The sequence below is a fragment of the Meriones unguiculatus genome (genome assembly GCF_030254825.1).
Source record: "Meriones unguiculatus strain TT.TT164.6M chromosome Y unlocalized genomic scaffold, Bangor_MerUng_6.1 ChrY_unordered_Scaffold_35, whole genome shotgun sequence".
Taxonomy (NCBI): domain Eukaryota; kingdom Metazoa; phylum Chordata; class Mammalia; order Rodentia; family Muridae; genus Meriones; species Meriones unguiculatus.
This window is the reverse complement of record NW_026843712.1, coordinates 3,723,456-3,736,657: the sequence shown is the minus strand read 5'-3', so window position 1 is coordinate 3,736,657 and position 13,202 is coordinate 3,723,456. Positions and strand designations below refer to the sequence as shown.

Genomic DNA, 13,202 nt, shown 5'->3' with positions numbered 1-13,202 from the left:
TTGAAGAGATATGGAAAGAGTGGGCATCCTTGCCTTGTCTCTGATTTCAGTGGGATTGCTTTAAATTTCTCTTTATTCAGTTTGATGTATATTGCCCTTACTATGTTTAGATATGTGCCTTTTATCCCTGATCTTTCCAAGACTTTAAAAATGAATGGATGTTTGATTTTCTCAAATGATTTTTAATCATCTAAGGAGATTATCATGTTTCTTTTTTTTTCATTCAGTTTGTAATTGTGGTGGAACACATTGGTGGATTTCCATATATTGAACCACCTTAGCATATCTGGGATGAAGCCTACTTTTTCATAGTGGATGATATCTGTGGTGTGATCTTGTATTAAGTTTGCAAGTATTTTGGTGAGTATTTTCACATAAATGTTCATAAGGAGATTGGCCTGAAATTCTCTTTCTTTGTTGGGTCTTTGAGAGTTTTAAGTTCTGAAGTGACTGTAACTTCATAGAATGAGTTTGTATAATATTTTGTAGAGAACTAGAGTTAAGTCTTCTTTGAAATTCTGGTAGAATTCTGCAGTGAAAACATCTTGGCCTGGCCTCCTTTTGGATGGACGACTCTCAATGAGAGCTTCTATTTCTTGGGGGATATAGCACTATTTAATAGATTTACCTGGTCTTGATTCAGTTTTGGTTATGTGCAATTGATCAAGAAAATTTTCCATTTTATTTTGATTTTCAAATTTTGTGGCATATAGAGATTTGAGCTTCCTGAACAAAACATCAACAACAATCAATAAAGTGGACATCATCAAACTACAAAGATTTTGTAAAGCAAAGGACACTGTCATCAAAACAAAAGAAAAACCTACAGATTTGAAAAGAATCTTCACCAACCTTTTTTCTGACAGAGTGCTAATATACAGTTTATATAAAGAAATAAAGAAGCTTAACAGAAGCAAACCATGTAATCCAATTGAAAACTGGGAACAGAGCTCAACAGAGAATTCTCCACAGAGGAATATAGAATGGCTGAGAAACACTTAAAGAAATGCTCAAATATCATTAGTCCTCAGGGAAATGCATCAAAAAGACCCTGAGATTTCACCTTACACTTATCAGAATAGGCAGGATAAAAAACTCAAGTGACAACAAATGCTGGAAAGGTTGTGGAGAAAGTGGAACCATCCTCCACTGCTGATTGGAATGTAAACTTGTACCACCACTCTGGTAATGAATTTGTGTTTTTCTCAGACAACTAGGTATAGTGCTTCCTCAAGATCCAGCCATACCACTCCTATGCAAATATCCAAAAGAAGCTCAATTACACATAAGGACATTTGCACAACCATGTTTTTAGTAGCTTTTTTTGTAATAGCCAGAGGCTGGGAATGGGCCAGTTGCCCATCAACTGAAGAATGGATGCAGAATTTGTGGTACATCTACACAATAGTGTATTACTCAGCAATGAAAAATAAGGAAATCATGAAATTTACAGGTAAATGATGGGATTTGGAATCATCCTGAGTGAGCTGTCCCACAAGCAGAAACACACACAAAGTTGTGTGTTTCAGACATATAGGAAGAACCTTTTAAAATCTGTACATCTAAAGAACCTACACAAGAGAGAGGACCCTAACTAAAATGCTAACTCCCCATCCCAAAAAGCAAAGAGGAAGGACACCAGAAAAAGAAGAAAACAGGAAACAAACTGGAAAGCAGCCACAGAGGGCCTCTGAAAGGCTCTTCTCTACAGATTATCAGAGCCAATGCTGAGACTTATGGCCAAACTTTGTGCAGTTTTCATGGAAACTTATGTAAGTAGTGGGAAATTGGAAGATCTAGAGAGGACAATAACTCCACAAGGAGAGCAACAGAACCAGAAATTTGAACAGGGGTCTTCCCAGAGACTCATACTCCAATCAAGTACCATGCATGGAGATAATCTAGAACCACTGCACAGGTGTAGTCCATGGCAGTTTCGTTGTCAATTGGGTTACATAGTAATAGGAAGAGAGACTGCCTTTTACATATTCTGATTGGCCTGCTCTTTAATCACCATCCCCTGAGTGGAGAGAAGTCTTACAAGGCTTCAAAAGATGACAATCCAGTAACTCCTGAAGAGCTCTGATAGACTAAGATCAGAAGGGTAGCGAGGAGGAACGTCCCTCTCAGTGGACTTGGGGAAGGGCATGTGTGAAGAAGGAGGTGAGAGTGTAGGATAGGGAGGGGAGGAGACAGGGGCTTATGAGGGCATACAAAGTGAATAAAGTGTAATTAAATAAAGGAAATATAAAAAGAAAAAAAGAAGAACTGAGAGAATTGGATCTTGAATTGACCCATCCCCTAACTGAAGCTGCCTCCCTCCCTCCCAAGACAAAGAACAAGGTTCATAATACCCTGCAGGATTTTCCTGTAACTCCTAGCAGACAACAGGCTCCTGTCCACCCCTGCCAAAGAGATCCAGTCCACCTCAGGCCCTGTAGTTGAAGGAGAGGATGAGGAGGAGAATCTTACCTCCAGTGAAGGGGCCCCTGCAGATGAAAATGAAATTTCTGCCACCTCAGCTGGGTAGTGGGATGGAACATATGAACAGCAGTATTGCTGCATTAGGCTTAGGTATATGAAAGAAGTAAAAAATGCAGTTTCATGACCCCCCAGGACATGGTCCTGAGAAGAGTCACAATGTGATCCTGTGACAGGCTTATCGCAACTGCCAACACGCTTATCTGATCTACTTCCCCTCTCATCTGAAGCCTCTGATATTTTCCCACCAATTGTGGTCTCTCCACCCCCTCCTATGCCCTGTCCTCCAATCCTATAAAAAGCCTAAACTGTTTCAATACAGTTGAGACCTCCACAAGAATCCTTACTGCCTGGTCTCCATTTCTTCTCCTGCCCATTCTTATTTACAGGTAGGTGTCCTCCTTGATCACTCCACCTCAGAGTCCCCGCTGGTCAGGGGCAATCATCTGCTAAAGAACTTTTGAGGTCAAAGCCTACCTACTAGACTCTTAAATTGTTTAAAAGGGAGGAGATGCTGGGATCCAAAGCTATTTACTGAAGCCAAAGCCAATTAGTGAGCCAAAGCCATTTAGTGGAGCCAATGCCCATAAGTGGAAATTTACCAACAGCTGCACTAGGACCCCAGGTCATGGGTGATAGATTTATGTGAGAACATCTGCTCGTCAGTCTTGGAACATCCTTGAGATATCTTAAGGAAACATTCTTGAAGTAACTTGCAGGAGGTTCCTCAAACCATAAAACACTTTTGCTATTTTCTGCAGCAGTAAAGTAGCCTTCCCCCTTTTCCTGCCTTCTCTTATATAGTTGTGTAAAAATTTCAAATAAACAAGGCTTTGATCAGACAAACAGACTTAGGTTCCCTCCTTGTGTCTCTGTGTCCTACCCATTCTTTCCCCAACACATAGAAGTCCCACATTTTAAAAGCCATTGAACCCCCGCGCGTCCGGACACAGGCATGTATTACCACACTCAGTCTGAGCTCTTTGAGTCTCCTTTGTCATAAAGAACAATCTTCTGTAAGGAGAAGCAGAAGCAGTTATATGTTGCTGCTCCTCCCCTATCTAAACCAGGCCCTATTGGGTCCTCAGGGACACTACCATTTCTGAGCCTAGCATGGAACATCCTTGGGCAAAGTAACTAGTGCAATCTTCTCCTTCTAGAACCTTGTCAAAGAGAAAACCTCAACGCTGTAGCCTTTTGTTTCCTTCTTCATTCAGTCTTGAACTGACATTTAGTGGGTGCCTAGTATGACTCAGGATGTGGAGCCAGGAATGTGGATGAGGTCTGTATCTCACCTTTGAAGAGATATGACAGGAGACCAGACAACACTGACAGGCAGCATGAGATCAGTGCCTGGAGGAAGGGTGGGCAGAACGGGAAATGGCGAGGCCAGGGAGCACACTTGATGTCATTGGCTGCCTGGTGCGAATATGCAAATGAGGATACATCACTTCCTATATGTGCTGTTTGGAAGGTGTCTTCAGGTGCTGCCTTCTAGAGCCAGTGCAGGACGGGGTGTGGGTGGTGAGCCATGCCAGGTAGCAGGCAGAGGAGAGTCCTGAGGGCCTCCCAGTGTAAGTAATTTCTTGGCGTCTCGGGCGCTAGAAGGCTAGTGTGAGACTGGAGGAGGTGGGGAATGACGAGGACCTACTGTGACTGGAGGCCACAGGAGAAGGCTGAGATGTCAGGCCACTGTGTGACCAGAGGAGAGGAGAGGAGTGTGGAGGGCTGTGGAGGGCTGTGTGTGATGTGAGGCCACGGGAGGACTATGGAGGGTTGTGGAGGGCTGTGTGTGACGTAAGGCTGGGGGAGGGTTGTGGAGGGCTGTATGAGACAGGAGGCCGGGGAAGACTGTGGAGGCCTGTGGGTGACCTGAGGCCAGGGTAGGACTGTGGAGGACTTTGACGGCAGGCCTGTGTGTGATGGAGGCAGAGGAGGACTGTGGAGGGCTGTTTGTGACTGGAGGCTGGGGAGGACTGCAGAGGACTGTGGTGGCTCTAGGGTGACTGGAGGACAGGGAACGACTGTGGAGGGCTGTGATGGCAGGCCTGGGTGTGATGGAGGACAGGGGAGGACTGTGTCTCTAGGCCCAGGTGTGACTCGAGGCTTGGGAAGGACTGTGGCTGGAGGCTCTGGTGTGAAGTGAAGCCACAGGGGAAGACTGTGATGCTGAAAGGGTTAGGCTAACTTTGTAACCTATATGTCCTCTAAAGCCTATAGTTTTGAGTTTTAGGTCCAGGTTAAGCTAAAGCCTCTTAGTACCTTTCCAGAGAGTGAAGGAATGTGACCCTATCTGTGAGGACAGATATAAAAAAAGGGCAAGCAAGCAATGACCTTCACTCAGCAAAAGGAGGACCAGACTCTTGTCCTTGAGATAGTGTTTCTTAGCAACGAACCTAAACTTCTTCTGAGTAGCTTTTGACCTCCAGCCAAAAGTCTGTAGCCCCTAATCTTCAAGGATGAGCTAACCACCCCCACCTTCAATTGCATCTGCATCCACACTTGGCAGGACTGGCCAAGCTTGAGCACCTAAGACTAACCAATTATCTTACTTTATAGCTTCCTCATCCAATCCTAAATTTCCAAAACTAGAACTTCAAATTTCTCGCAATTTTTCTTTTAAAAACCTAAAGGCTTTTGTCTCCAGGTGCCACTCTTTGCTGACCAGCAGGGGTGACCCCATTGTACAATGGTTAATAAACCTCTTGCTTTTGCAACGAGTCTTGGTCTGGGGGAGTTTCTAGGAAGGGCGCGATTGAACTCTGAGCTGTGAGACCCCAGGTCTTACATTTTTGGTGCGTTTGGCTGGGAAAGGGCATGCTCCTTCCCCAACCCTCATCAGACTGAACTCAGAGGTAGAGCTCTGAACAGGTAAGTCTGCCACCAGGCAGCCGTTCTATCAGAGCACTGTGTTACCACTCACAAGGGTGTCCTTGTTTGATTACTTGCCTGATTCTTTCTATTTCTGTTGTTGTTGCCTCTCTGACTCTTTGGACAGGGAGATGGTCTAGCTTGAGAGCATCTGTAGAAGGGGTTCGAGACCCCTGAATGGTTCGAGGCCACTTGCCTGGAACGGTTTCATTAAGGCAGACAGACATGTCATTAATGCCAAGTCCATGGGACATCCTGTAGGACACTCAGCTTGCCCCTTTCTGTGAACAGGGAGGAACAGAGAGATTCTGCTCCCCCAGCAATTTAAATCCTGTGTTTCTCATGTATGTTTGTATTTTTCTGTGTCTGTTTCTTTGTAGACTTGGACTGATGAAAATTTGGACAGAGGATAGTTAAAATTAGAACTAGTTCTCAGCCCATGAGTGCACATGGCTGCATGGCAGGACACCAAGCAGTGTGTTCTCCCTCCTGAGGGAGCCAAGGAGGGAATGCTTTCGGGTGGTTGGAGACATGTGGAGTTGGGGCTGGAGCTTGGGCAGGCAGTGCTCAGGCACTTGAGCGTCTGTGGAATAACAATGCACACCCAGCAGGGCATGGGCTTGATGCACCATCCCCTTGTTGCAATGGACAGCCAAAGAGCATGGGGGAGGGGAGAGGCCCAGCCAGGAAGCAGGTTCAGGACCTGCGGGGGAGGTAAGCTAGAGTAAAGCTCACAAGGGAGCCAAGGGAGCAGGCAAGGCTCATGGGCTTGCTAGGTGGAAGTCCTTAGACATGGCTAGGCGGGGATTGGCACCGTAGCTGTTCCATGATAGGAGCTGCTCTTGCTGCCGAGAGTGAGGAAAAACTCCTCCCCCTTGCCTTCATGCCAGCTCAGCAGGGAAGTGAGCAGCAGGAGCTCACCACGCCCTCTTGCTCCTCTCTTCCCTCCTCCCACCTAGGGGGCTTGCAAGATCAAACAGTAATTTAGGAAAAAAAAAAAAAAAAAACTGCACTTGCTGTAATGTTTAGAATTACAGCTGAGTATAAATTAAAAAAAAAAAAAAGTTTTGTCTGTCTGTTTAAATATATGGCCATTATATGATTGTTTTCAACTGGTCTTAAATGGTTAATATGATAAAAAATAATTGGGTATGTTTTAAGTTTAAATTCAAATTCTTGTTTTAAACATGTATATGTGCCTATGTGTTTGTAGGGTCTATAAATACATATGTTTAAATAACAACAATGTAAATTGCCACATGGTGTGGCTCAGGAAAAGAACAAAGGTTGCAAAATCTCTGAGTCAAAATGATTTTATTTCCTTTTAGGATAAGAAGAAAGTCTTATTCTAAGTTGATATTGGTTCTGAAGATTGGGTTGTTTTCACTGATAAATTTTGGTCTGAAAATCTGGTTTCAACTTTTTTTTTTCTTCGTTCAAAAATGTTTTAATCAAATGTCTTGTATGCTAATGACAAAACTGCAATAAAATAAGTAAAAGGGAACATATATCCAAGTAACAGAGTCATGGCTGAAGACAGGGAATACTGACCACTCCACTGTACTCTTGACACGTTTACATATGTGGATTCATTTCACACAAGCACATATCACCCATATTTATGCCACTAACAATATGGACATCTATACAGTCTTCCCTCGATAACTGCAGGCAGCACCCACAGGGTTAAGTGACTAAAGATCAAAAGTATTTTATAAAAGTTGTGCTTGTGCTGAATATGTATAGACATTTTTGCCATTACTTCTTTTTTTTTCTTTTTTTTTTTTTTCAATGCAGTTTATTCAGGAACCTTGAACAATCATCTGACCCTGGGGAAAGCCAGCCCACAGCTTAAATAGCCTCTGGGTAGCCAACCCAGGCGTGCCACGTGGGCAATGCAGATAGGTCCACATACATGGAAGCAAGCCAGATCCTCAGCCTTAGCCAAATGTGGAATTGTTCGTGACAGAGAGCACTCACCATCGGGAAGGTGGAAGGCGGAAACCAGCTCCATCTTTAAGGCATAGCATTCCGCAGCTCTCTACAGTTCCCCCTTTTTGTTTGAGATGCATCAGGCAAGAGTAGAGGTCTGATCTCTGATATTAGAAATAAATTGGGACTTTTAAAATTATGGTTATGCTTTGTAAATTCACTCCTAAAAAAGATACTTTGCTTTAATATTGCAGGGACGAGTTTTAAAAATTGTTTAGATGTTTAAGAGGATAAAACATTTAGAGTTTATCAGATTTTATAAACAATAACTCTTGGGCAGTCTAACAATGAACTTAAAACAGTTTCCCAACCCTTGGGGAAAAAAATAATGAGGGTTTTCCTGTTGTCTGAAAAGAAAGAGAGAGTGAGCAAGAGATATTAAAAAAAATAGCTTGTCTAAAGCAAAAATGTCGGTTAAGCCAGAAAAAGAAAGCTAAAAACCTAAAGGTATATAGGATGTTGCAGAAGGTTAGTGGATGTATTATATAAAGCCAGAGAGTTAATATGATTTAAAAAAAAAACTGTATTTAAATATATTATAATTCATTTAAAATGCTGGTGATTCTTCATTGCAAAATGTTTTTTTTATGCTCTTTTAAGGGGAAAAATTTCTGGCTGATAGGTTTGGTATGGCTAAAATAATTCATACAGTTTAAAAGTGTTCTGTACTGTTCTGTTATACAGTTAGTTCTAAAACTTATTTGATCACTATGTTAAAACTTTTGGTTGTGGGGGATTATAGATACTCCACAGTGTTTGCTGTGTCATCAACAGCACCTAATGGCTATGTTTGGTATTGTCAGTAACGCCTGTGCTAACACATGGCTAGCTGCCATGATGGTTCAGGGATAGAGAGCATGTGAAACTGTAGTTTTGCTGCCATATTTGTTTAGGGCTTCCAGCTGAGTTCAGTTACACGTGGCCAGCCACCATGCTGATCCAGAGATAAAGAGTGGAACCATGAGTTTACCACCATTTGGTTTAGGTCTCTCAGTTATGTTCAGTCCTCTAATTAGTGTTAAGTGCAAAGCTTCTTACTGTTGAATTTTAATACAAAGTGGTAGGATCAGCAAGATTTGCTAGCCCCTCTATAAACTGTATATGAATAAAATGTTTGCTTTGATTTTAGTTCAGAAAGAGCAGACTTAAAGCTATGCTAATGACTGCAGTTGGTTAAGGTGTTGGGCTTTACCTAGTGTCTTTGTATAGGAGGCAGGTACGGGCTGAGAGTTGTGTCTTAAGCAAATGCTCTCTTATTGCACGGCAGAACATTTTAAGAATGTTTCAAGTGCCTGTGGAAAATCTGGACAAGGTCAAAAATATGCAGCCACGGGTAAAGAGCATGCTTCTGAAGACTGGACTTAACAAAAGCAAAGAATTGCTGAAGGGCCTTAAAGGCTTTGACCCAAATGACAGATACTTTTATAATACATCTTGGCCAGATGTTGCTCCAGGGGAATTTTTCAGAAAGCAAATGAGATACAGAAGCAAGCCATACTGCTGTAGCCTGTGCGAATACTCAGCAGATGTGCTTACTTCTCTGAAAAATCATTTGCATCGTTGCCATGAAGATGAGGCTGACCAAGAGTTGCAGATCCAGTGTCCAGATTGCTCATTTGTTTCAAGGCCTGATGTGGTGAGCAAACACTTCCAGTTGTTCCATGAGGCTGCTGTGAAAGTTTACAGCCCCAAGGACAAGGTTCTGGGCAATGGGAAGCCACTGAAGGGTTATATAAGACATTTCACATGTTTAAAATGTAACTTTTCCAACACTTCCTTCTGGAGCATGAAGAAACATGTGCTGATCACTCATTTTCACTCTTTACTTAATGCCTATGTTGGCTTTCACACTAAGGAAGACCAGCAACAGTTAACAGGCAGTGATATTCTTTCTGTGGCAAGCACTCTACCATCTGAAAGATGCTTTTGTAAAAAGTGTAGTACCAGGATGGACAGCCAGGATGATCTGATGGCCCATATTTTGACATCAGATATACACAAGGATTTGGAGAATAAGTTGAGGTCTATAATTTCAGAAGACAAAAAGAGGTCAGGGCTTCCGAAGCAAAGGCCCATTGTTGCAAAGGCAGGCTTGTCCAGACCATCAAACAGCAGGGCTGCACATACAGCTGCTCCACCCAAGCCCCCTCGGTCTCACTGTGCCCTGACAGAGAAGACCCCAAGTCCAGCCACGGTACAGCCAGTGATCTTGGCCCAACCTGTGATCTCCACCAATGTAGAGCCACCAAGGGGGTGCCAGGCTCTTCCTGGTACCTCACCAATTCTCATTTTGATACTACCCCGTCCCACGTGGCTTTTAGGACTCTACCTTTGAACCAGACCAGCCTCACACTGAGGCCTTCAACTCCCTCAATTGACATTTTCTCAGGCAAGGCTTCACCTAAGAAGACTGTAGACACTCCTGCACTATCTGTGTACCAATCAGTTTGGCCTGTGAATAGGTCTTTTGGAGTGAGCAATCACTCAGTGAGTCAAGCCATCCAGCCTGGGATTTTACCACCCACACAGCCCATCTGGTCTACAAATCTACCAGTGGGACCTGCAGTCAGATCACTGGGACTTACAAGTAGAACAGTGGACTGGTCAGGCCTGGTTCTCTGACTTATGGCTTTTCAAACATCCCTGGGGTTCTCTGGAACATGCCACCAGGAACAATTTCTGTGGGTGAGCTGGTCTCATTGGCAGGCCTTCCTGAGGGTCAGATGACCTTTGCTTCTGTGATTCCTGCACAGAGTGTAGCTTCTGGGGTTCTCCCCACTGGTCAAGCAGTCCAGTCCACAGTTCCCCATGTAGGTCAGACAGTCTCCTCACAGGTTCTTACCTCTTCTCAGACAATGTCTTATAGGGTTGTACTTACAGGTCTAGTGGTATCATCTGGGTTGCTATCCCCCCAAATGGTGGTGGTCTCAGATGTCCTTGTGAACCAGAGTGTGAGCACTGGTATTCCTCTGCTTGGTCAGCCTGTTAACTCAGGTCCATCTGTTGGGCCCAGTATGCTTCAGATCAGTCAGTCTGTTGGCACCTGCATCCTGCTTGAGATCCAGTTAATAAGAGCTGACACTTCACAGAACACCCTGTTCTGCAAGTCAGGTTCTGTTTTCAGGAAGCTGCTTCCAACAGGCTCACAGGTCAATAGGAAGCCCCTTTACATGCTGGACCCCATGCCTGTCACTCTGCCTATTCCTCAGGGCTCTACTGTCATAACTGTTTCATCCCAGGTGTCCACCCATTTCTACCCCCCAGTTTGGGTATGCCAATTACCAGTGCTCCAGCCAGCTTGTCTTCCTCCCTGGGGCTGGTAAGCAATGCAGACCAGAACATATTTGTTCAGGTCTCCTCACCTGAGGTGGATATGAATCTGGTTGCCACCCAGGCCAAGGATTGGAAAATCTACTCAGTTTGCAATGTGTTCTTCCCATCCAGTGAATACCAGGCTCACATGGAAGGGGCTCACAAACAAAGTGAGTTCAATTCCAGTGAGAACCTTGAACCGGTAAACCTGGCTGGGCATGCACCATTTCTGAAGAGGACAAGAGAGAGGGCCATGCATTGCCTCTCCTGCAAATGCCTAGTCTCAGAGGAGGAGCTAATGTACCACTTACTCACACATGGCTTGGGGTGCCTGTTCTGCCCATGTACTTTCCACAGCATTCAGGGTCTCTTGGAGCACAGCAAAATTAAACACCTGGGGAGGAAGAAGCTGTTGTTGGATTATATTAACTGGGGTTTCCAGTTGAGTCTAGATGCTGATGGCAACCTGTTGTTCCCCCATCTTGATTTCATCATCACTCTGCCAAGAGAGGAGATTGGAGAACAGGAGGTCCACCTGGCTATCCTCTCAGGCACATATTCCACATCACTGGTGCCCTTGTATGTTAAGATGTGGTCTCACGTTAAGGTAGTAACTCAGCTCAGAAAAGGAGAGCTGACCTGCCCCTCTGTTTGACAATATTTATGGTAGCCAATGCCAACATGTTACACTTGAAGGACAGACACCATATTATGCCCACGGCCTGTATAGTCCTCAGTTCTCCCACCTTTTGGTGTGTCCACTGTGGTGGGTTCTACCCTGGAAGCTTGACTGTGGAGGCTATCACTCTTCATTTGTTGCATTGTGCACATGCACCAAAAGAGAGATCAGACCTGCCAGTTTGGTCCAGTTTTGTTGAGAACAGTGAACTGCAGATTGCCAGTGAGGAAAAGGTTACGGATTCTACCTGTCCCTTCAAAAGAAAATGGCCAGATGGCCATTAGGGTCCAGAAGACCAGAAGAGGGATGGGAAAGTTCCCTTGTGTGTACTGGGTAATGAAGCATCAGATCCGGAAGAAGGGACTAGTGTTGTGACTTTGAAGAGACAGAGGAATGAAAGCTCAACTAAGGAACTTGAGCCCAGTAATTATTTACTCCAGATCCTAGCTTTAGATCCTACTGAATGCAAAGACTACTCCTCTGAGGAAAAAAAGCAGTTTCGTAGAGATTTTTTCCAAAAGAAACCATATCCTAGCAGAAAAGAAGTTGAATTGTTGTCTTTATTCTTGAAGATGGAAAAAATTATTGTGGCTGTGTTTTTTAGAACAAGAAGATATATTTGCTTGAAGGCAATAGAAGACCTCAGACTCAATACATCTAGGTTTTGATATGTAGGAACTTAAAAATGTTAAACACAGACTGAACTTTGAGTATTAACCACAAAAATCCTAGGCAGTACTTTGTTCTGATATGGGCTCTTGTGTTGGTTTCAGCAGCTCTTCAAGATTTTGCAAGGGGTTAGGAATACTTAGGTTCAGATGTAAATGCTACTCCAGATGCACTGATTGATATAGTTGTGTCTTTTAGCAGTAACTTCTAAAGTTTCTTTTTGTTTTTTGTTTTTCTTTTTTTTGTTTTTTTTTCCCAGTCATGAGAATTAAGTTTGGTATTTCATATATCCCTTATTCTTAGTACCATCCATGTTAAATGATAAGAATAGAAGTCTATAAATACTTGTCTTTTCACTTTAGGAAATTTCTCTTGTTTGTAAATGGTTAGGTGAAAGTAACAGCATCTTCTGAAGTGTTAGAGGCAGCAGCCTAGGACACAGCAGTGCTTAGAGATGGGAGCACTGTCATGTGTATAGCTTTCTAAGAATACATTTTTGAAATTAAATTCTGTTAATATTTGCTTACCATATTATGAATTTGATTTATGTTTTCAGGGTTGTTTTGAAAGCTGTGTCTGAAAGCACAAGTCATATTCCTATGTCCTATAAAGTACTAAATGTTTTTTTATTGTTATTAAAATATTCCCATCTCAGGAACGGGTATATAACTCATAATAATTTATTTTATAAGTGAAGTATTTGTAAGGACTGGAATGCATTCCTTTGTGAACTTCATAGGACATTCAAGGTGCTGGACTCTAGTATGAGTTACACATGGCTTGTGCCTTCTTTGCAGAGGAAAAGGCAGAGTAACAACCATAGGGTCCCACATATAAATGGGCTTCCCATTACATGTAGAACTTTAATCTCCAATAAAAGATAATACAATTTTTAGAAATGATATTGAGAAGACACAGAACTCTATCATACTTTAACTACCGATAAGCAGGTTGGAGGAAAGCACCATGGTCACATCTATGGCATTTCTGCCCTTGTGTGTGGACCCTATTGAAATGGAGTACAAGTTTCAATCTTAATGGTTGAATGGGTTAGACAGGGAAGTCTCTCTTCCTAGTTTGAGTATCTTACTATATGTGTTAGAGTCGAGAAGGTGGGATTACCTCTGGCCCAGGTATCCATTTGAGGGAGTGCTAAGGAACCTGTTTATTACTGGTCGGTGGCTACCAAGCCCTGTGT

At 43.2% G+C, this 13,202-nt stretch overlaps 1 protein-coding gene across 1 annotated transcript; it reads left to right on the top strand.

Moving 5' to 3' along the window:
• Positions 1-8,623: 8,623 nt before the first annotated feature.
• Positions 8,624-12,052, top strand: LOC132651900 (activity-dependent neuroprotector homeobox protein 2-like). The gene is given in 6 exon segments (XM_060376852.1): positions 8,624-9,614; positions 9,734-9,925; positions 9,979-10,493; positions 10,739-11,300; positions 11,303-11,975; positions 11,977-12,052. Coding segments are annotated over 6 exon segments (3,009 nt in total).
• The last annotated feature ends 1,150 nt before the right edge of the window (positions 12,053-13,202 follow it).